Raw genomic sequence first — 22,675 nt, forward strand, 5'->3', positions numbered from 1 at the left:
AAAATTATTTCTTAGTCCAGTCTCCCTCTTCCTCAATTCATAAAATATGCCCAATGGGAAAATATGAGTAACTTTCAGCTTGCTAGTTGCCTTTCAACAGACATTCCCCCTCTGAAAAACAAGGTATAATTGTTCAAAATCACAGAGAACTACCCGTTGTGGTTAATAGAGAGCCAGTTAACAGTACATAATGTCTCTTTTATGACTACGCAAGGCCAGTTATTTTATTTCAGGCAATAGCTGAGCATGCATATTTTGCAGGCTCAAGAAAAAAAAAGCTATATTCCCTCTACCAAACAGTATAAAATAAAATCTGAACAGATGTGCCTTCACTCAAGGTTCATTATACTTCTCCAGCCTTTTTATTCTGACTTTGTAGGCTTTTAAATCGGAGTCGCTCCCTGCTAGGCTAATGCTGTCGTCTCTCTGCTCATTTCAGGCCTTGACTCCACTCATCACAGTGTATTAGAAATAGGGATGACTTAAAGTTTTTAAGAGAGTTTTGGGTTAGATCATCACTGCTCTTGAAACTAAAAAAAAATTGGCATATTACTAAAAGTCACTGACTACAGTAAGCTCAGGAATAAAAAAAAAGCAAAAGAAAAAAACCCCTTAGGAATCAAAGTTTCTGGGTTGTTTTCAACTTTGATTTTGCTTTACAGTATCAGTCAGAGCAGCACACAATTTAGAGTTTAGATTTTCCTTATCTTTTGGTTTTGCCTTAGACTGCATTGTCACTCATCAGGACATGTGGCTGATCACAGCTACCTGTTCTATCTTGTGTAAAAAATGCAATGATATTCTTCTGCTAAGGAGTCACTCTTCCTTTTAGATTAAAATATTCATTTTGTGTTTCTCCAATTCATATATTAAGGCCTTTAGACTGAGAGGCAGTTATTTCTTAATTCTTAGACCAAGAAATCTCTTCTAGATCTGACAGCTCTGCCATTAGTATAAAGTGTTTATTACTTTGTTGTTTATTATGTTGAGCAAGGAAAGCCAGGATATCTGAAATCTGGAAAACCTTCACTTTTTTTTGAAGAATGATATTCATATTTATTTATGTTACCAAATTTGTCATTTACTCAGATTTGAATTTACCTCTTCATTCTACAGTTGCTCACCCTTTGGCGGGAGCACCAAAAAGCAATGAAATGTGCAAAAGAACAGGCAAAAGGAGGATGATCCACAAATGGAAAAATAATTTCTCAAACAATACGGGAGTAGATTATGTAAAGATTCAAAAGCTCAAGTCTATGTGACAGCATTTCGCAGTAGACCTTAGGTGGCAGATCATGACTTTCTGTTAGACCATTACAAATGTGGCATAGGAAGTAGGCCCCAAAGACTTGAAACCGAGGCATATTGCTTTTTAATCTCAATTCAGAACCTACTTCCTCTAGGAACTCTTCTGACTATGCAGAGAATGATCTTCAGCTTCTACTCAAACCCAGTCTAACCTGTCCTACATACTATAGGTTACAGTTAAATATGGGTTAATATTTACCGCAGGGAAGAAAAATTAACGAAGTGATCTCTTTGAACTTTTATTCTCATAAAGTATATAGAAAATTTTATATATTGATCCATTTGATCAAGTGAATCAATATACAAAAATATTCAGAGCCTTATTCTCTGATATAAAATCCTATAAAATCCAAAGTTTTATAAGATGCAAATGTACTTTAATCATAACCAGAGGAAAACTTTTTACCTTAGTATTATGAATAAAACAGAAACAGAGTTGATTAATTTTTAAATTTTTACTTTTTTTGAGAAAGGGTCTCACTCTGTCGACCAGGCTGGAGTGCAGTGGTGCGATCTCGGCTCACTGAAACCTCCCCTTCTTGGGTTCAAGTGATTCTCCTGCCTCAGCCTCCCGAGTAACTGGGACTACAGGTGCGTGCTACTGCGCCCGGCTAACTTTTGTATTTTCAGTAGAGGTGGAGTTCTGCCATGTTGGCCAGGCTGGTCTCGAACTCCTGACCTCAAAGTGATCCGCCCACCCCGGCCTCCAAAAGTTCTGGGATTACAGGCATAAGACACCGTGCCCAGCCCAGGGTTGATTAAATGTACTAATAATTCTTCCTTGCTTTGAACATTAGCTGATAAGCTGCAATATGTTAAGTAGAAACTATTTAACTGTGCTCTGTATGTAATGATCATTGTGCTGTTATTCTCAGCAACCACTGGGCAAGAGATCATATTTCTTATTTTGAACTCTCACACTAAATATATATTATAAATGATAATTCAAATTTCCATTGGTAGCACTTAATGAATTTGATCCTCTCTTTTCTACACAAGCTCTCTAGTTATTCTACATTGCCTTTAATTATCATGAAATCTATTATTGTTAAGAACTAGACATGGAAATATCACTCAAAGCTAGGTTTTAGTAATCTATAAAAAGTTACTTTTATCAATGGAAGTTTATACTTGGCAATTGATACAAATCCCATTTAATTGATGAGAAAATTCCAATGGATATTAATTCTTACAGTATTTTTGTCTTCTCTATAATGTTTTGGACATTATTGTTGCTCATTAAATCCTATAAAATCTGTCAGCTGGCTTTTAATATCTGGCAGAGGGAACATGGCTTTAATGGACAACTATGTACTGACAATCAACAAAAATGCATGCATGTTTCATGGCACTAATATTATATACCCTCAAAAATTTAACAGCACAGCGAAATCTTTAAATGAAGATTACTATGGAGGAGAGAAAAGCAAAGAACTACATTAAGTATTCCTTTGCCTATAGCACAAGTGCTTCAGTCTTCCTGGTCTTTGGTTTGAGGAAGAAGAGGAGACTGAAGTCAGTGTCCCAGGACAGGCTTGGGTCATATGCTCCCTCTCAAGTGAAGCTCTGAGTCTGTAACTGGAGCAGCACAGTGACAGTTGAGCCCATCTGCATGGATGGTGTTCAGTTTATGAAGATTTCTTGTTTAAAATATTCTAAAGGTAATCTCTCAAGTGTTGGCATATAGAAGAACCAAAACCAAAGAATAAAAAAAAGTGCCCCATAGAAAAATAACATTTAAATAAAACGTGTGTACCTAATTCTGTTTATTACTGGGGAACTTACTATAAGCTTAGCCAAATCCAATCTTTCCTTCTTGCAGTTACTCCTCCACAGAAGAACTAGGAAACCTGCAGGGCAGGAATGGATCCCTGATCCCTTTTCACCTGCCCAACCAGCCATGGTCAATACTGTCTGTCAGTTGGCTGGAGTCAACCAAATGAGGTGGCACTCTTATTCCAAAGCTTCCCTTCATGCACATTTATTGTTTTAAATTCCAGCTTTGGGTTCAAACTTGTTCTTGCCCATACTATCTTACCGAAAAAAATCTTGATGTAGACGCTTTTCAAATAAAACATCGTAATGCTTTTCAAATAAAATTATCTACTGTTCTGATTATTCATTCGGGACCTCCAAGCTCCGAAACTACTTTCAAGTTGAAAAATGAAAGTTTTTAGGGGACTGGAAACTGAGGGTCCGGGAAAGGTACAGAAAGAAGGGGCAGCTAAAGGGAAGAGGTGTGGCTCCGAAAACGGCTTCTGCATCCAGGTTATTCAAGGAACTGCCTCATGAGCAAACTGGCCTCAGCGGCCATGAGGACTGCTTCTGCCTGCCTGGACAGGGCTGACAGTAACGAGCGTCTAGAGGGAAAGAGTTAGTAACAAGCGTCAGATGGGTCACATGGGCATTTCTTTTGTAGGGGATGGGGGGATTTCTTCGGGTATTACCAGTCTCTTTTTGGGAGATCAGGGATCACCGTAAGGGGATGCGGAGGAGCTCAGGACGAGTACTGTCTTCCGTGCACTTCTTTTGGCTGCATCTTGTCCTCAGTTTTTCAGCCACCAAAGTGGATTATCAACTTTATAACAAAACCAGTATGGTTTATTAAAACATTTTATTAGCTCCCTCTGGAAAATGTGCAAAGGTGCAGGGAGCAGAAAAGAGCATTTTAACCACATTTTCAATCTCACCGTGGCTGTCTAAACCACTGAATCTTGTGTAATAAACTCTCTTCCTAAATTTAGCCTGAGCATAGCAATGACCTTATTGCGCACCTTCTAAAACCTCTCTTATCTGTGGGACAAAGTCTTAAAATCCCCAGTTTTTGGAAAAATTAAAATAAATTTACACTACAGTGGAACTGCCCTTCCTGCAGATGGTTTCAGGAGAGTTGCAGAAAGCTTACATTTAGTAAACCAAACTGTGACTGTGCTACAGAAGAAACACGAATTTGTTGCAAAAAGCATTTGTCTGGATAAATTAACATAATAGAATTCCCAAGTCCCAATTACGTTTTCATCTTCCTATGCAACTGTGGGTGGCTTCATGGAGTAACAGCCAGGGATCACAGATGAGGAATGAATGTAGCAGCACTGTCCTGGTATCTAGTTTTTCCAATCGGTCTTGCTTCATGTAGACTATTGTAACAGTTTAATTTTTATTCCTACATTCTGAGGTTTGCACATTTAAAAATATATCCTCTGGTTTGCTCTCCTGCATGTATTCAACATCTGAATTGAAGCGAGTTTTCTTGGTCTCGTTAAGTATAACAGACCTCTCTCTGATCACCACAGGACAACTGTTACCACCAAAGCCAGTTGCCCCTTTGATTTTAAGAAATTGACTTTTTAGTGTCTGTGTGTGTGTGCGCGTGTGCGCACGCACGCACGCACATGCACAATTGTTTAAACCAAAAGAGACAAGAAAATGGCACCAAGAAGGCACCTTGTTTCTAAGTTGGTGGGGTGACAACACCCTGTATTGTTTTGGGTGGAGTATCACCAAAGCAGGAATAAGAGGGATCAAGAAATTTCAGGAGAACTAGCTGATATTCAGTCATCTAGCATCATACCTGGTTGTTGTTTTGACAGTGTTAGGGGACCATACAGCATGGGCAGAGGGGTTGGGGGTGAGGAAAAAAGCTTTGCTATCAGACAGAGGCTGCCAGTCCGTATGGGACTGGGCTGAGAACAACAAGGTGCAATAAGAGGAATCTGAATAGAAAGAAAAGCATTTCTTCTCCCAGGGCCATGCCAAATTCTGCTCCATCCCCAATTCCAGGCCTGCCATCATGTCTTCAAGCCCATTCTCAGCTGCTTTCTCAGTGACCCCAAGGCCACAGTCCCCACCTGGCTGATGCCCCTACACAGCACTCTTCCTGCCTGAAGCCTGTGCTTTTCAGTGGGTCTGTGGGTTACAATTCCCCTTCTTTGCACCTGGTGATTCTCCCTATTAAATCAACAGCCCAGAAAGCCGCCCCGAGTGCTACAGGTAAGCCAGGCCAAATGAGAATAGCCAATGTTAACATGTTCTGCGATGGCATGTTGTTGGGAGTGGGGCCAATATTAATGTGATGAGGCAGCTTAACGCAATTCCCCTTTGCACGGGGCAGGTGTGGGGAAGAGAGTGGAGGATCAAATCAGCAGCTGCATCACAGAATTCGTGTTTGAATGATCTTTCCACCATGTGATCAGTTCTAGCATGCTTAAACAGTTTCCATTGGCATGCAGAAGGATCAGCTGCTCTTAGTATCTTACCCTCATCCCTTCAAATCGTGATAAGGCTCTTAAGGGTCTCAAAGCTCTTAGGGTCCTAAGGGACTTTATGGCACCTAGTTCCGAGTAGCCCAGGGCATTAGCTATAAGGCTGACTAAAGAGACCTACACAGAAACAGAAGAGAAAAACAAAAACAAAAAAGGTAACAAAAAAAAAAAGAAAAAAAAAAAAAAAAGAAAACAGAGGTTCCAGAGTGTTAGAATAAAGCCCCTAGCACTGAAGACACAGATTGGGCCCCCCAGGTAGAGGAAGTGGGTAACACCAGCTGCCTATTTCAACTTGACTCAAACGACCTGGAAGGAAAGGTGGTTGAGAGGCAGAAGAAAAAACAAGAGGGAAGAGAAAATCGAGAAAGCGGTAGAACACACACACAAGTTGGAAAAGGGGAGAGGCTGACGGGAGAGGGAGAGAATGAGGAAGTTCCACTGGAAGGAGAGGAGCCTGAACAGACGACAAGAGCCTTACCCTCGCCCTTTACAGTCTCTGCAGGTCCCAGAAGTCCCCATTAAATTAAGCCAGACAAATTTAATGGTACCTATGGAAAAGAATACAGATAAATACACATACTGCACACAAGCTGCCCCCTCCTCAGCTCATTCACCACTGGCTTTCCAAGAGGGACAAGCTCTCTTACTCCTGGTTGACAAAAAACCATTTGTTTGAGAATTTGATGCATCACGACATTAACAACAATGAAAACGTTCAATAAGTACCATGGCTGACTTGCAGTTCCCAAGAAGAACTGTGGCTCCATGAGAACTCACTTAAGTGAGTTCTATCTCTATCTTTTAAATACATCCTTCTATCTCTCACTTTTAACTACAATAACCCTTCTGACTTTTAACTATAACCAGGACCCCTCCATGGCCACAAGAACTTGGGTGAGTCTGGACAACTGAATCCATACTTTTCCTTATAATTCTCATTCCTTCCTTCCAGAACAGTCCAAAATGAATTATCCTCAGGTCTGTCATTTCCATGTCAATCTTCTATAACTTTTATCATTAGAATAATAGCTGGAAGAATTATTGGAAAAAAATTTGATAGATGAGGAAATTGAGACCCGTACACAAGAATTTGCCCAGGGTTACACTGGCAGTTCTGCAGCCAAGATTAAAGACCTCCACTGCCGGACTCCCAGGCCAGTGCTTTTTCTTCCACAGATAGGTCACGTCCCCAGTGGGCAGGTTACACGACAACGTTCCAACAGGACTATCTGGACAATCCAGAGTTGAATATGTTGCCGTACCAGGGGGAAGAAGCCTGCAGACCTCCAGGCTTAGACGTATGGTCAAACACTTTCCTGCTCTGCCAGAGGCAAACTTACCTTGTTCTACCAGAGCTCTCACAGCAGTGACCACGATGCCTTCGCAACACCATGCTAACTACATTTATGCCTGCCTGGGCCTGAGCTGAGAGTTACAGAATTCTTCAGGGGAGGGCAGACCTAAAAATACGTTTAGTTAGTCAAACTCCAGAATGTTTGGGTTCTGGGTTTCCTTTTTTTTTTTTTTTTTTTTTTGAGACGAAGTCTCACTCTGTCGCTCAGGCTGGAGTGCAATGGCGCAATCTTGGCTCACTGCAACTTCCACCTCCTGGGTTCAAGCAATTCTCCCTGCCTCAGCCTCCTGGGTGAGTAGCTGGGATTACAGGCATGTGCCACCATGCCTGGCTAATTTTGTATATTTAGTAGAGATGGGGTTTCACTGTGTTGGCCAGGCTGGTCTCAAACTCCTGACCTCAGGTGATTCGCCTGCCTTGGCCTCCCAGAGTGCTGGGATTACAGGCTTGAGCCACCATGCCTGGCTGGGTTCTGGGTTTCTTACAACACAAATTCTAGGATAGGTTAAGATATTTCCATCAACAGCTCTTAAATTCTTCCTACTGGGAAGTGGTGGTTGCAGATCAGCTTAGCTTACTTAAATTGATGATATTTTAAAGAAAATTTAGAGAGGAAAAAAAAGAAACAATCTACAGCTTAGTTTCATTTGCTGCTTTTTAACTCTATTCTAGGGCTTTACTTCTTTGATCCTGTGTCTGTGAATTGCACACACACAATTTTTAAAAAATTGAAGACATAATCAAGCAGCATGACTGGCAGGGGGTAGAAGTGGAAGGTGAATGACCTAGCAAGGGTCAGGATGAGCAGGTGTAAAGGTTTCGATTTAAAAAACAGGTATGGCCGGGTGTTGTGGCCGAGGTGGGTGGATCAGTTGAGGCCAGAAATTTGAGACTAGCCTAGCCAACATAGTGAAACCCCATTTCTACTAAAAATACAAAAATAAATTAACTGGGCATGGTGGCACACGCCTATAATCCCAGCTGCTTGGGAGGCTGAGGCAGGAGAATTGCTTGAACCCGGGAGGCAGAGGTTGCAGTGAGCGATGATGGTGCCACTGCACTCCAACCTAGGCAACAAGAGAGAAACTCCATCTCAAAATAATAATAATAATAAAATCAATAAAAAATAAAAAGGGGTATGAACCTTGATCTATGCATGTGCCCATAATCCACCAGTGTAGTTATCTTCTCTGAAGCCCTGGGCAGTGTCCAAAGCAAGTCTGGAAGTAAATGTTGCCCTATTAGGCTACCCTAATTTTCTTGGAAAGGCAGATGGTCCAGAGTTCAATGTCTGCCTAAACTATGGGCCACAAAAGCCCTATCTAGAACACAGTAGCACCAACTAATCCCTTTCTCTCCATCCGTCCATCATTATCAGTAAGAATTTATATGGAGGTATCTACTTCCCTATTATTGCCAAGTGCAGCCAACTCTTAACTCCAAAAGAATTGAAAGTTGCCAGATTCTTCATGAGGCCTTAATAAGTATATCTGAAGGGAAGCTATTCTTTCTCAACCATGTAACCTGGACTCAACAGTGCCCTGGGTCAGCTTCATTTTACAAAACTTTGTCAGGTAAAGATTCCAAGAAACTAAGCTTTGAGTGGCTATAGGCACCATATAAGGTAAGAAGATCCCAGCTCTTCAGGATGGGTGACTTATCTGATAACAAATAGCCCACAGTGTGGAGAATGAAGGAGGAGGTCTAAGGGCCAATTCAGTGGCTGGCTGTAAATGTTGCTGAGAGATAAGCTGTTACTCAGCTGATTAATCTGGCCCAGGACGGGATCAATAAGGGTCTTATCTGGGTTATTCTTTAGCAGTTGAGGGCTCTCTTATAATCCTCTGAGTCTCTGTTAAGCCCTTCCTGGAGATAATCCTAACATTGCTTAAAGTATTCTTTAAGGAAAGAATCAAACCTAAAAAAACCAAACAAACAACAACAACAACAAAGGAATTGAGGAGACATCAAATTCAGGGCATCAAGCTGGGCGCCATGGCACGTGTCTGTAGTCCCAGCTACTCAGCAGGCTGAGGTGGGAAGGCTGCTTGAGCCCAGGACTTTGAGGCTGCAGTGAGCCATGATTGTGCCACTGTACTCCAGCCTGGGCAGCAGGGTGAGACCTACCTAAAAAAATTTTAAAAATGAAAAAATAAATAAATTCAGGGCATCTATGGTTGCAGGCTGGAAAAAAAGGGGGAAAGACATTAGGTGATTTTTCCAAAATGATGTGAATATTTTCAAACGGAGAATGTTTTCAGCAGTCTGAATTCAGGATGAGGCATGTGGTCTCTGCAAGTCCCCATTTCCGGAACCGACAGGCTTGCTGATCTCCATATACAGTGGGATAAATGTCCTGGGGAAAAGATGCCAAAATTCTTTTACAGGACACAATCTCCAATGCAGCCAAGGACCTGAGCAAAACAGAATGTTTTCCTTGTTTGGGAACTCATACGGCTTATAAATAAAAGGAATTAACCTTGGAAGTCATCTGGATAATCCCATGACTCTGAAAAGTACTCACAGCTTTAAGGGGCAACAAGGAAGAATGAAAATCAATTAGGAAAACAAATGCGATGAGTAACAGACTCAGACATCAAGTCACCAGTGGATGGTGTTAAGTTAGGACCTAACCTTCTGGATGTTCTAAAATGCCAAAGAAACCAGACACTACTGAAATGGACACCAAAAAGTCCAGCGGTTCCAGCTGTTCAGGTGACAGGCCAAGACTAATTGTCCATCCACAACTCAAAAGTGGCAGCGATTGGAGCCACTGTGATGGCCTGGGAATGTCCCCCGACCTAGCACAAGCCTGGAATCAGGCCATAGTTGCTATGGAAGCTAGTGTAAGCTCCCCAGGGGCTGGGAACATGCTTGCAACAAGGATAACCTCTATTTCTCCTTATTGTTTCTGGAGCAGTTCTACACAGATAATGGCATTCAACTATATTACTTACTAATAACTGGCACAGAGGTCTTCACAGGAGCCAGTTGGGCACCACTGTAATGTAATGATCAAGCAACCCCCAAAAGCTAGAGGAACTGATGAATTAGTGTCAGTTGGGTGCATGCCTGTCCCATGCTCTTTACCCCCTTCCACCTCGTATAAAAAGTCATAAAAACGTTTGTGAAATAAATGCTGGCTGGGCACAGTGGCTCATGTCTGGAAACCCAACACTTTGGGAGGCCAAGGAGTTCCAGACCAGCCTGGGCAACATGGTGAAACTCCATCTCTACCCAAGATACAAAAATTAGCCAGGCATGGTGGTGTGTGCCTGCAGCCCCAGCTACTTGGGAGGCTGACATGTGAGGATTGTGTGAGCCCAGGAGGCAGAGGCTGCAGTGAGCAGAGATGGTGCCACTGCACTCGAGGCTGGGTGACAGAGTAAGACCTCATCTCAAAAAATAAATAAATGCTAATGTGTAGGACTGTTAGTGCTTTAGCAGCTTATTTGTTTAGCAGGGGCATGTGGGATACCTGATCAACATCCTCAAATTCTGGGTAGCTCACCCTAGGGGAAAGAGAAGAACGTGTTCTGGTGAGGGTAGGTCACGGTGGGGAAGCTCTGTTTCAAATCACAGCCTCCCCAGGCAGCTGGGAGTACCAGTTTGAGTTCAGGTGTCCCGCCTGACGCCAGGTAGTCCTGAGGAGCTACTGTGAAATGAAGACTCTATGGCACTTCCCCTTTCTCTAGAAAGAGAACTGGCCCAGTCTCACTTTGGCTCTCTGGATCTCATCTCAAGCCCATTCTTTAAGTCTTAGAGTTCCAGCTTTCTGTCTGTGGGAGGTACAGGTCCTTCCACCACAGGATGGTATCAACAGTTACTGGAGAGAGTGCTAACATCTCTCGCTGCGAGGGTCTCACACTGGTACCCTCTAGGGCTGGGCTCCTGACCTCATTTAGGCATTTCCCAAAGGCTGGCTTTTTGAAATGGGGATGCAACTGAGGGCACAGTGACAGTTCTGGGAAGGGGGTCATTAACCATGGAAATTGCAGACAATGTATTGGAAAAGAAATCCATTTATAGAGCAGAAATCATGGCTCAGTGTTGGGCACCTGCCATCGGAGACATTTCTATGCTGCTCTATCCTGGATCCCAGAGGTACTCTACAGGTAGTTCACCATGCAGCCAATGAAACCTGCATTCTACATGACCAGTCTAGTCTCCACCGTTCTACTTTCTTGGCACTTCACAGCCCTCAGAAGGAAGTAAATTTTCCATAGGCCCTGGTCCTACAAATCCCATTCATCCTTTCTTTAAAATGCTGATTTGGCTGAAAGAAAGAAGCTTTAGTTATTACATAGAATAAGAGAACAGTCATCATCCTTAGTAAAGCTGACAAGGGACAAGTGATGGTGGGGTGAGAAAGAGTTAGAGAGGATGTCACTTCCAACCTGGAAAAAACATAGGAGGTCATGGCCAGCAAACCTCGGAGATAGTCTTGGAACCTGGAGGAAAAAAGGATTTCTCAAGTTTCATGATCACTGTAGAATGGCAACGTGTGGGAAGAAGGGGGGACTTTATTTCAGTATGAACTCCCCTCGCCTAATAAACTGACTTGTTTGGATGAGTCTGGTATCAAGACTTGAGTTGGATGGAAGTGTTCATGGGAATGGTCAGCAGGAGAGACCACAGAGATCCCACTACCACCTTCGTCCCAGCAGCCCCCATTTCATTCTCTCACCCCTTCTCCCAGCCACAAAAAGAGGACATCTTGCTGGCCTGGGGCAAGAACTTTCCTGTCCCCAGCCTAGTAACAAGGGCCTTTAAGATCAGTGATTCCACTTCTCCTAATCTCTGAATCTAAGTTAAGCCAAACCCACCAGACTTAAGAGTTGGTTGGTTAGTTCCCCTGGAGCAAACGCAGGGACTTCAGAGTTCCCCTTCCTAAAATGAAGATCTGAGTGCTATGAAAGGAACTTTACCCACACCTACATCTACATCTTGATCTATAACCTGGGCCCAGGGCAGCTACTGCCATTAGAAAAAGAGAGACCCCTGTTTCTGTGTTCCTGCTGGAAGGGGTGGGAAACAGAAAGCAAGACACCTACAGCCACAATGAGGAAGTCCAGCCAACACCAGGCATTGGTGAAGAACTTGACGAAGCCATAGGCTGTCCACTTGAGCAACATCTCCAGGATGAAGATATAGGTGAAGACTTTGTCAGCATATTCCAGGATGGTGCGGATGGTCTTTCTCTGCTCAATGTAGATGTCCTCGAAGGCCTAAAAGAGAGGCAGCAGCTGCCTATGACAGTGCCTAAAGGCAAGCAGGCCACAGGGAGCACTGCTATCCTCAGGGAGCCCTCCCACATGGGCTGGCCTATCATCAGCTCCCTGTCTCCTTCGCTTTACTCCCCCACTACACAGGCTTTTTATTTTTTAACAGGTTTATTGAGATACAAGCCACGAATCATAAAATTCAGCCATTTAAAATGCCTTTTAGTATATTCAGAGTTGTGCATCCATCACCACAATCAATTTTAGAACATTTTCATTACCTCCAAAATAACGCCCCCCTAAACCCCCAACCCCCTAGCCCTAGGCGACCACTCACCTACTTTCTCTCTCTAGATTTTCCTTCTTACGGCTGAGTAATAGTCCAATATATGGATATACCACATTTTGTTTATCCTTCATCAGCTGATGGACATGTGTGTTGTTTCTATTGTGAACAATGCTGCTGTGAACATCTGTGTATGGGTTTTTATGTAGACATGTTTTTATTCTCTAGGGCATATGTCCAGGAATGGAACTGTTTAATTTTTTGAGGAACTGCCAAACTGTTTTCCAAAGTGGTTGCATCATTTCACATTCCTACCAGAAGCATATGAATGTTCCAATTTCTCCACATCCTCACCAACACTATATATAAAAGACATGACAAAATCTTTCCTCCTTTTAGTCCCTTGACACCACAGTATGGGTGGAGGGTCATATGGGTGCGAGATACTCAGGTGAAGAAAATCTTATCACTATTTCTTTGGCATTCATGAATGGGATAATCCTTTATATGGTGGTGTGAGCATTCCCATCTGCAGAGTGGTGGACCACACAGGTGTGGTGCCAAGAGGAGGGAATTCCTAAAGCACAGGAAAACCTGTGGAGGTGGGAGGAAGTCCTCTGTGATACAATGGGAAGTGCCTGCTCTGAACAGCTCCAGGAGAATAGAATTGGGTTGTCTGCAGCCTCACCTTCCAAAATGGAGGCACATGGGTATCGGGTGCTCCACTTTCTCTTTTTTTTTTTTTTTGGAGATGGAGTCTTGCTCAGTTGCCCAGGCTGGAGTGCAGTGGTGTGATCTAGGCTCACTGCAACCTCTGCCTCCTGGGTTCACACCATTCTCCTGCCTCAGCCTCCTGAGTAGCTGGGACTACAGGCGTGTGCCACCACACCCGGCTAATTTTTTTGTATTTTTAGTAGAGACGAGGTTTCACCATGTTAGCCAGGATGGTCTCGATCTCCTGACCTCGTGATTCACCCACCTCAGCCTCCCAAAGTGCTGGGATTACAGGCGTGAGCCACCACGCCCGGCTCCACTTTCATCAACAGGCAGTTGGGGGGACAGGGGTCATGGGTTCCACAGTCCTACTCAGGGTCTCAGTGCAAATAAATCCCCTTTGCTCAATCAAAAAGGCAACAGCTTCCATGTCAGGTTTCCCCTTAAACCCATCTGTTAGAAATCCCTTCTATAATTCAAGGTATGTGAGATGCCCAAGACTGATCTCATGTCACTGAGGGCCCTAATCCCCACTCTCTTTAGTCCCATTGTAACCACGTTCTAGTTTCTTCTTGGACATTTTAGCTGTGGCTTCATTTTGTTATTTTTTTATTTTATTTTTTTTTTTTTTTGAGATGGAGTTTCGTTCTTGTTGCCCAGGCTGGAGTGCAATGGTACAATCTCAGCACACTGCAACCTCCGCTTCCCAGGTTCAAGCAATTCTCCTGCCTCAGCCTCCCGAGTAGCTGGGATTACAGGCATGCACCACCATGCCCAGCTAATTTTGTATTTTTAGTAGAGACATGGTTTCTCCATATTGGTCTGGCTGGTCTCAAACTCCCAACCTCAGGTGATCCGCACGTCTTGGCCTCCTAAAGTGCTGGGATTAAGGCGTGAGCCACTGCACCTGGCCACTTTGTTATTCTTAAATCTCATGCCTACTGTTGCACAGGGTCTGCAGGTACTGAACCAAATATCCTTTGCCTAATCATTAAGACAAATAAAAACTGTTAAAGGTGAGCAGTAAAGAAAGTTCAAAACCTTTAGTTCACTACTGCTTTATTCTTTTTTGTAGAGATGGGAAAGAGAAGAGCCAAACAATGGGTCATACTGTTTAGATTTTTGTTTACTAGATTTGAAGAATAACAATGAGAACAATAATAAAACGCCTTTCTCCAATCACTCGGCTTAGTCTGATCCTCTCTTTTCTTAAGGGCAGAGACCATGCTGTCACCTCTGTCATCTCGGGGGCCTCGGAGGCACCTCAGGAAGTGTTGTGTGAATGCTCGTTGATGCAACAAATGGCCCAGGGGCAGGCGGGGCAGTCTGGCTCCCCTTCACTCAGATCAGTGGCTACCAAGCCATCTTTTTTGCCTCCTACTTTAATCCTGACACCTTCCTGTGTAAACCTTCCCCTCACTTCCCATGGTCCTTTTCATGAAAGCTGTCTTCTTCACCCTTGGGCTTGTCTTTAATACGCACTGCTGCCTCTCTCAGCTTTTCTTATTCTCCTGCCTCACAAATCAGTGAAACTTCCCAAGTCACTGTCAAAATCTTTAACACTGAATTGGGGGTTTCTCCCTTGTTATGTTTTTTTTTGCTTCCAGATCAAGCTTTGATTCCACACCTACATGAATGTGCCCACCTTCTTTAAATACACTTCAACATTATGCATTCTGCACCTTTCCCTTAAGGAAAGTGTGTACTGTCTCTGGTCCCTGCTGTCCTCAAAACTATTCAACCAGCAAGCAGCTCCCTCACACCACACCCTGTCCAGGTCTCCTCAGTTATAACCCAGCTAAAAATAAAAGCAAATGCCAAGATAATTAGTCTCAGCAGTGGAGGGGCCTGTGTGTTCAGGACTTGTATGTTTCACTGATTAATAAGCACTTAGGACAATGTGAATATAAATAACCTTTGTACCAGAGATCTGACTCTAAACATTTGCTAATGCCACGTGTTCTCTAAATCCAGTAGGCTGTGAAGAGACAGTGAGTGGAGGAATAACACCTCCCTCCCATCCTGGGTAACCGAAAAGCAAAGAACAAGAGATTTGGGGCATTAGGTAAGAGAGGGAAGTTCATTTTAGGGGCTGCTAAGGATGGGGCAAACCAGGCAGTGGGGACACATGAGAGGAATAGTGCTAAGAGGATCACAGTGTGAACAAGTATAGATTCTAATCCCACAGGCTCAAAGTAGCAGCCTAAAGCACTTTAACAGATCATTATTCTCGGGACCACAGCCAATCTGTTTTCAGAGCCACTGGGCTTTGGCCTCAGCCTTTTCCCACTGGCTTCTCTACACCCTTCCCCAGCCAGTCCCTCCTCACACTCTCCCCTGGACCTCACCAGGGCGCCACTGCTCAGCAGAATCATGAAGATGATGAAGGTCTCAAACCAGTTGTGCTCCACAATGAGGAAGCAGGTTTTCCGCAGGATCCACCAAGACTTGCCTAGCCCTTCCTCGATGTTGACCTGGCAGCACTTGAACCGCTGGACACAACCTGGCACCAGCGGGAGAGGCAGGTCAGACCGTGGAAACGTGCCCCGCCCAGACCTGCCCTCTCCTCCATCTCCCAGGCCCTGCCAGGTGCTGCCCCACCACACAGCCAGGAGGACAGTGGCTGAATCAGAATGTCTGATTCAGAAATGGAGAGGGTGGCAGGGCTGGGGCTATGCTGCAAAGGCTAATGGGGCAAGGCCCTCTGGAGTCAAGAAGATGTCCTACTAAGAAGCACTGAGAGGGAGGAGAAAAGGTAGTCAGGAGGCAGGCACAGCCATGACAGAACAGGCCATTCTAATGGAAATTTTCGGGCTGATGCCAAGAGAAAATGGACAATGAAAAGTGTTGGAATAGAAACTTGTTATATACTCGTCAGATACAAATAGGGGAAAAATCTACGTTTCCTTCAAAATGGTGGGGTGGGGAGCAAAGTTCTTGAAGATAGCCACTGAGCTGCCCCTCGCCCACCACTAGCCCTGGCACAACTGTGTCTGTGAGCAACGTGAGTATCCCAAGCCCATCCCCTCCTCATCCCCTTTCACCTTCTGTGAAGCAGGCATCTGGATCCAAGTATTCCTCAGGCTGTTCCACAGGAACCTCTTCTACTTCTGGTTTGATATCAATGGTACTTCCTTCAGAGGAGCTGGTGTCATCTAGTTTCTAGACACGCAAGGAAAAGAGAAATCAGGCAGCTCTGCGGCAACATGCCCACTCCACACTGAGAACTCTGCCTCTAGTGGGGATGAGGCACCAGCTCTGACTCTTCTCTAGAATTCTTACTACAACTCGCGATAAGCAAACCATATCCAGGGGCCCTCAAAACTTCTGTCCAGATGGGATATAACATCAAAACCTACCCACAGACGACAATGACCCACCCAAAGCTAAATGCAGCTATAGGTTGGTTTCAGGGCTATAACTCAGATGAATGACAGGGAAGTACTCGAGGGCTTATCCCAGCCTCTGACCCAGATGATCCAGAAGTGACAGAGGTGGGTCCAGGATCATCTTAGGATTCCACCTCACTTAGGAAAGGCCTAGAATGATACTGGGAGGGTGGAATTAGTTCTCCAAGTAAATTGGTTATTCCAGAATCTCTCTACCAAGCCCATAGCTGAACCAATCCCCAAGGCTGAGAGCACCCTGTTTGTTCTCACACAGGATCAAGGCTGTTTCTAGGCTGGGACCTTACATCTTTGCTGCCTTCAGGATCCGACTCGCTGCTAACATCCTCTGTGTTGAGGTTCTCAAAGTCAGACTCGCCCACAGCAATGGGTACCCGCACAGTCAAGTTGGGGTTGTTGATGAAGGACATGTGGTCCTCATCAATGATGTACTTCTCCACGCTGCTGCCAATGCCACTGGTTGTGCCATTGCCATTCTTCTGGAAGTCGCCATTCCGGTGGATGTCTGCACCGGTGTGATTGGCGATACAGTTGGCCTTCTTTTCATACAACTCATCCAGAGGCTTCACCTCATCGGCCTCACGCTGCTTAAAGTGGGCCTGCATGAAGGCGTGCACCTTTAGTTTGGTCCAGGCCACACCCTTCTTGATACGGATCACTGAGATCTGGAGGTTGTTCATTTCCCCATCGTCATCTGTGGCAGCCAGGTTGTCTGCACTGAAGGAGCTCAGGAGCAAGGCCAGAAACAGGTTCAGCACCTATGCCAGTAGCATTGGAAAAAAGGAACAAATGTAGAAAAGTTATCCACCGAACTCAGGGTTGCAAACTGGAAGCCAACGGACTTCACGTGACAGACTCAAAGAGGCTCTGTTGTGTTGTGTTTGGCCCACATAGTATTTTAATGCTCATGTTACCAGGTGGGAATGTGTTTGGTTTTGGTTGTAATACAAGGAGTTTAGCACCTCTTTTCTTGGGTCTTTTATAGTTTTACATACATATATATGTACCCGAAAATATATTACTTCTCTTATAATCAGAAAAAACGAAGGCTGTATCCATTTTGGAAGGACATTTCCCCAAAATAAAAAGGTGAATATACATTATTGGGGAGTGTCACAAAGTGCATAGATGCCACGTATTCATGAGCAGAGTTCTTAGAGGACCCACATCAGAAAAAAAATTAGGCTTGAAGTGCCATCCTTTCACACAAAAAAACCAAGAAGGTAGAACTGAAACACACTTCATGTCATCATATTTTAAGAACAAATTTTGTTTTCCTAACATTTATAAAAATAAAATTGCTTTAGCAAGACAGTGATGGTGACTTTTATATTCTTTTGCATAGCCAAATGTCAAGCCATCAGATACAAGTTTATTTATTTTTGTCTTAATCTCCTATTTTACTACATTGAACATTAAGATTAATTAATTTATTTTTATTAAGACTTACTTTTTAGGAGTGGGAGAGGTGCTCACTTCTTGATTTACACTTGGTCCTTACTTTGTCATACTTGGGAAGAAGAGTAAGGCATACATTTTAGGAGGAGATAACAGTCATGTGCAGAGTGGGAGGGTGGAAACAATAAATGAACTATAAGTGTTTGGAATATCTGCACCATTTGTAGAGTTAAAAAGGAATATGGTTGGTAAAATGCGGGTGAGTTGGAGAGGGCTTTGAAGGCCAGGCTGAGGGATCTGAATTTTATTTAATTACATCCACTACTGGTTCTTGAGTAAAGGAGTCACAGATGATGACGGAGATTTGAAAAAGTCATTCAGACTAACTACATACAGAGGGGAAGGGCAGAAGTTAGGAGGCTGTTACATGCATGCATTGATAAGGGTCTGGATTAGGCTACAGAAATCCCAAATCTTAGCATGCATTAGAATCTCAGGGAGTGAGGGGTGTGGATGTTTGTTAAAAATATTTCCTTAGCCTACTCTAAAGATATCTGGATTCAGTAGACTTGGTATAGAGCCTGGGACTTGGCCTTTTTTTGTGAGTGAAATTTGTGTAATTATGATGCAGGTGGTCTTGAGACCACATTTTTATAAAGTACTGAATGAATTATAGAAATGCAAAGGAAGGGGCAGATCTTAGATACTATGAAGAAAGATATCCACAGAAATACTATGAAGAAAGATGCATTTAAGACACATCAGATATTTGCTGGGAGTGGAGAGAAAAGAGACAGAAAATACTCCAAAGTTATAGGTTCCTAGAAACTAGATGGGCAGAAGGACTACTGAGCAAAGGGGAACCTGAAAAGTGTCATCAGGGGTTAGTGGTAACAGCTAATTTTTGTCAAGTGCTCAGGTATCTGGAGACAGCCATGGGGAGATCTCTTTGAGACAAATAAGAACAGGAGAGTGAAGAAAGCATGGCAAAGTCAGAGCTTGGGAATGCTGATCATGCTACATACCGGGAAGCCATTGTTATAGTCGCTGAAGTAGTGAGAAGACTAGAGGGATTGGGACTGAGGGAAAGGTGGCTGGGAGTGGAGAACAGAAGAAATTAAACATTACAGTAGCGATTTTTTTGTAGGTCAAATGGAAGAACAGAATAGCTGTAGCTGGTTTGGAGGCTGATGAGTAGGAGCCTTTTACTGTCATGCTTCTCTATGGCAGAAAAAGGAAGAGAACTCATGTGGATGAGCGTGTAAGGGACAGATAAGCTTGTCTTCTTCCAGTTCTCTTTGCCCTACACTTGCAGGTGGGATTAGGGGCCTGATCTGTAAGATAGTCCTTTCTCAAACTTTAGTGTACTTTTGAGTCACACAAGGATCTTGTTAAAAATGCAGATTCTGATTCAGTAGTTCTGATTTGGGGCCTAGAATTCTGCATTTCTAACACACTCTCAAGTGATCTTGTTGCTGCTAGTCCTCAGATCACACTTTAAGAAACAAGGTGTTAAGATCTGTTGGTGACTCTTCTAAAGACAGAGGTAGAAGAGGGCAGGTGGACAGATCAAAGTAAAGCAATAAAGTGATTTGTCATTTATATAAATTAAATAAAACTCTAAGACGGTTTAGAGCAGTGGCTCTCAATGGAGGGCAATTTTGCCCCCCGGGGACATCTGGCAATGTCTGGAGACATTTTTGGTTGTCACAGCTCTGAGGATGCTACTGGCATCTAGTGGGTAGAGGCCAGGAGGGATGCCGCTGAATCCTACAATGCACAGGACAGTCCACAACAAAGAATTATCCAGCCCAAGATGTCAATAGCACCAAAGATGAGAAATTGTGATTAAGAAAAAGGAAGGCTTCTGCAGGCGAACGGGCACAGACTTTGAAGTCTAGGTTCAAATATAAGCCCTATATTTATTTGGGAAAGTCACTTAATTTTGCTGAGTTTGCTTTCCTAACTCTAGGAAAAGGGTTGACAAGTTGTGGGGGTCATGACTAAGCAGGCACTCTGTAAGTATCTGTCTCCTCTCCTTCATTTGTACCTTAGGGTTTCTGGACCAGGAAAGAATAAAAATCAACAAACATGACGGGTAGTAGAAGGACTAAGCAGTAGAAGGACTTGGGCTTCCGGGCCAAGGGTAGAATATTCAGGGTGTAGAACGAAAATATCTACAAATTAGTACTAACCACCAAGTTGCCAATCACCATGACCATCATAAAGACAATGAGGCACATGGCCTGGCCTGCCACTTCCATGCAGTCCCACATGGTCTCAATCCACTCCCCGCACAACACTCGAAAGACAATGAGGAAGGAATGGAAAAAGTCATGCATATGCCAGCGAGGGAGTTCACAGTCCTGGTTGATCTTGCAGACACACTCTTTGTAGCTTTTTCCAAAGAGTTGCATCCCCACCACGGCAAAGATGAAGACAATAATGGCCAGCACCAGTGTCAGGTTGCCCAGGGCACCCACTGAATTTCCAATAATCTTGATGAGCATGTTCAGGGTGGGCCAGGATTTGGCCAATTTGAAGACTCGGAGCTAAGGAAAAAAAAAAACCCAAACAAAAAAATAAATGATACTCAATCAATTTTCTCACCACATGGCTAAAATAAAAACATAAAATTAGTAAGATCAGATTAAATATGTTGAGCACCCTTGGAAAATTCCCAGGACTTTCTAACAGTGTCTCAGACTAAATGGGGAGAAACTGAGACATAAATAAGGGAAAACTGATTGATTTCAGAGTAGCTGAAAAAATTGTAACTAGAAACCAGGAATACTGCCTTAGTCCCGTACTTTAGATCTGAGTCAATCTGCTTTTTGAAAACCCACACATGAACATATCCCTTTCCTACTAATTTTCCCTTGACTTCTCACAGGACAAGTGAAAGAAAACGTGATTTGTAGGAAACCAAAAGACTAGCATGGGAAGGACAGTTTAAAAAAAAATCTATCTCCTTAAAAAAGCAAACATTAAAAAATTCTAAATATCTATTTTGCTTGCCAATAAATAATCAATGGCTGATTAAAAAAAAACCGTTGTGATATGCTTGGAATAACTTGAAGGAAAAGCACAACTCTCAAACGGGGGCAGTTCCACATACATCAGTCATCTTATGAAAAGAGGCTATACTGGCCAGGTGCAGTGGCTCATGCCTGTAATCCTAGCATCTGGGAGGCTGAGGTAGGTGGATCACTTGAGGCCAGGAGTTCGAGACCAGCCTGGACAACATGGTGAAATGCCGTCTCCAATAAAAAATACAAAAATTAACCAAGTGTGGTGGTGCAGGCCTGTAATCCCAGCTACTTGGGAGGCTGAGGCATGAGAATCGTTTGAACCTGGGAGGTGGAGGTTGAGGTGAGCCGAGATCATGCCACTGCACTTCAACCTGGGCAGCAGAATGCGACTATCTCTAAGAAAAAAAAAAGAAAAGAGCCTATACTGTTATTCAGAGGACAGAACTTTTAGTACCTGTCAATCATGAAATATCTGTATTCTGTAATAAATAATTACAAGATCTTGGCTAACAGCCTGTTATTTATTTATTTATTTATTTATTTATTTATTTATTTATTTATTTTTGAGACAGAGTCTCACTCTGTCGCCCAGGCTGGTGTGCAGCGACGTGATCTCGGCTCACTACAACCTCCGCCTCCTGGGTTCAAGTGATTCTCCTGCCTCAGCCTCCCAAGTAGCTGGTATTACAGGCATGCAACACCACACCCGGCTAATTTTTGTATTTTTAGTAGAGATGGGGTTTCACTACGTTGGCCAAGCTGGTCTCAAATTCCTGACCTCAAGTGATGTGCCCACCCTGGCCTCCTGAAGTGCTGGGATTACAGGTGTGAGCCACTGAGTCTGGCCCAGCCTGAGAATTATAATGCGTAAAGGCTATGGCAGTGTGGCCAATAAAATTGTAATTACGAGATCATCATTAGATGTCATAAGCTAACAAATAACTAACATAGAATGTAATAGGAATTTTGGTAGAAGGCAACAGCACACTTTGAACTTTTTCTGTAATTGAAAAGTTGTCTTATCAGAGAGTTAAAGATTTACCAGGTGTTACCCTATATGCATACATCTGGGCCACTCACATTGTTTTCAACTGAGTGGCTTTTTAATTTATTAAGAATATAAGTTCTAAGGCTACTCTCAATCCTTTCTTTTGTCACTTAGATAATAACTATTCTCAAAAAAGTCCACTGTGGACTGGATCCTAACCAAAGGGTAGTAAACAGAGGTTTCAGAAATTTGGCAGTTATTTGTGACTTTGACTGAGTGAAATCTCTATTTTACAAATAGTTTCACTTTTTCCAATTCTCTTTCTTAGAACTGCTGAATATCTCAATGAAGAAACCTTAAACCTTCTGAGTTGCAAGTGCTTATTTTCCCAATAGGGAGTGAAAAACCTGAGCCAATTCTAATGCCAGGGAAGCAGTAGTGACCTTTGTCTGAGTGGGATACCCCCAGGGTAACTCAGTTTCTCAGAGGAGTTAATCAGGATATCACGCTTATGTTTACAGACAGCTGTTTTTGAAGATACCATTAACTATTCTTTCAGAGTCATTTTAGTAACTTAAACACTAACTTCTTCAAATACATTAATACAAACTCCTTTTTAGCTAATGATATGGAAAATAAAGCCAATGTTCAACAACTAATTTCAGTATAATACAGGTGCTCCGTGACTTATGATGGGGTTATGT

General features: G+C 43.2%; 1 protein-coding gene across 5 annotated transcripts in view; it reads right to left on the minus strand.

The window, feature by feature from the left end:
- Window positions 1-22,675, minus strand: part of SCN8A (sodium voltage-gated channel alpha subunit 8) — a 236,825-nt gene that overhangs the window by 33,276 nt on the left and 180,874 nt on the right. For 3 of the 5 annotated variants that reach the window (XM_055294786.2, XM_055294787.2, XM_063610469.1), the window contains exons 16-21: window positions 20,147-20,503; window positions 16,841-17,311; window positions 16,191-16,308; window positions 15,495-15,649; window positions 11,979-12,152; window positions 5,565-5,687 (exon numbers count right to left, since the gene is read on the minus strand). In XM_055294786.2, coding sequence (XP_055150761.1) covers window positions 5,565-5,687; window positions 11,979-12,152; window positions 15,495-15,649; window positions 16,191-16,308; window positions 16,841-17,311; window positions 20,147-20,503 — 1,398 coding nt within the window. The remainder of the gene's footprint in view (window positions 1-5,564; window positions 5,688-11,978; window positions 12,153-15,494; window positions 15,650-16,190; window positions 16,309-16,840; window positions 17,312-20,146; window positions 20,504-22,675) is intronic. The other 2 variants (XM_055294788.2, XM_055294789.2) reach the window with 1 other exon arrangement.

This window comes from Symphalangus syndactylus, chromosome 10, assembly GCF_028878055.3.
Source record: "Symphalangus syndactylus isolate Jambi chromosome 10, NHGRI_mSymSyn1-v2.1_pri, whole genome shotgun sequence".
NCBI lineage: Eukaryota > Metazoa > Chordata > Mammalia > Primates > Hylobatidae > Symphalangus > Symphalangus syndactylus.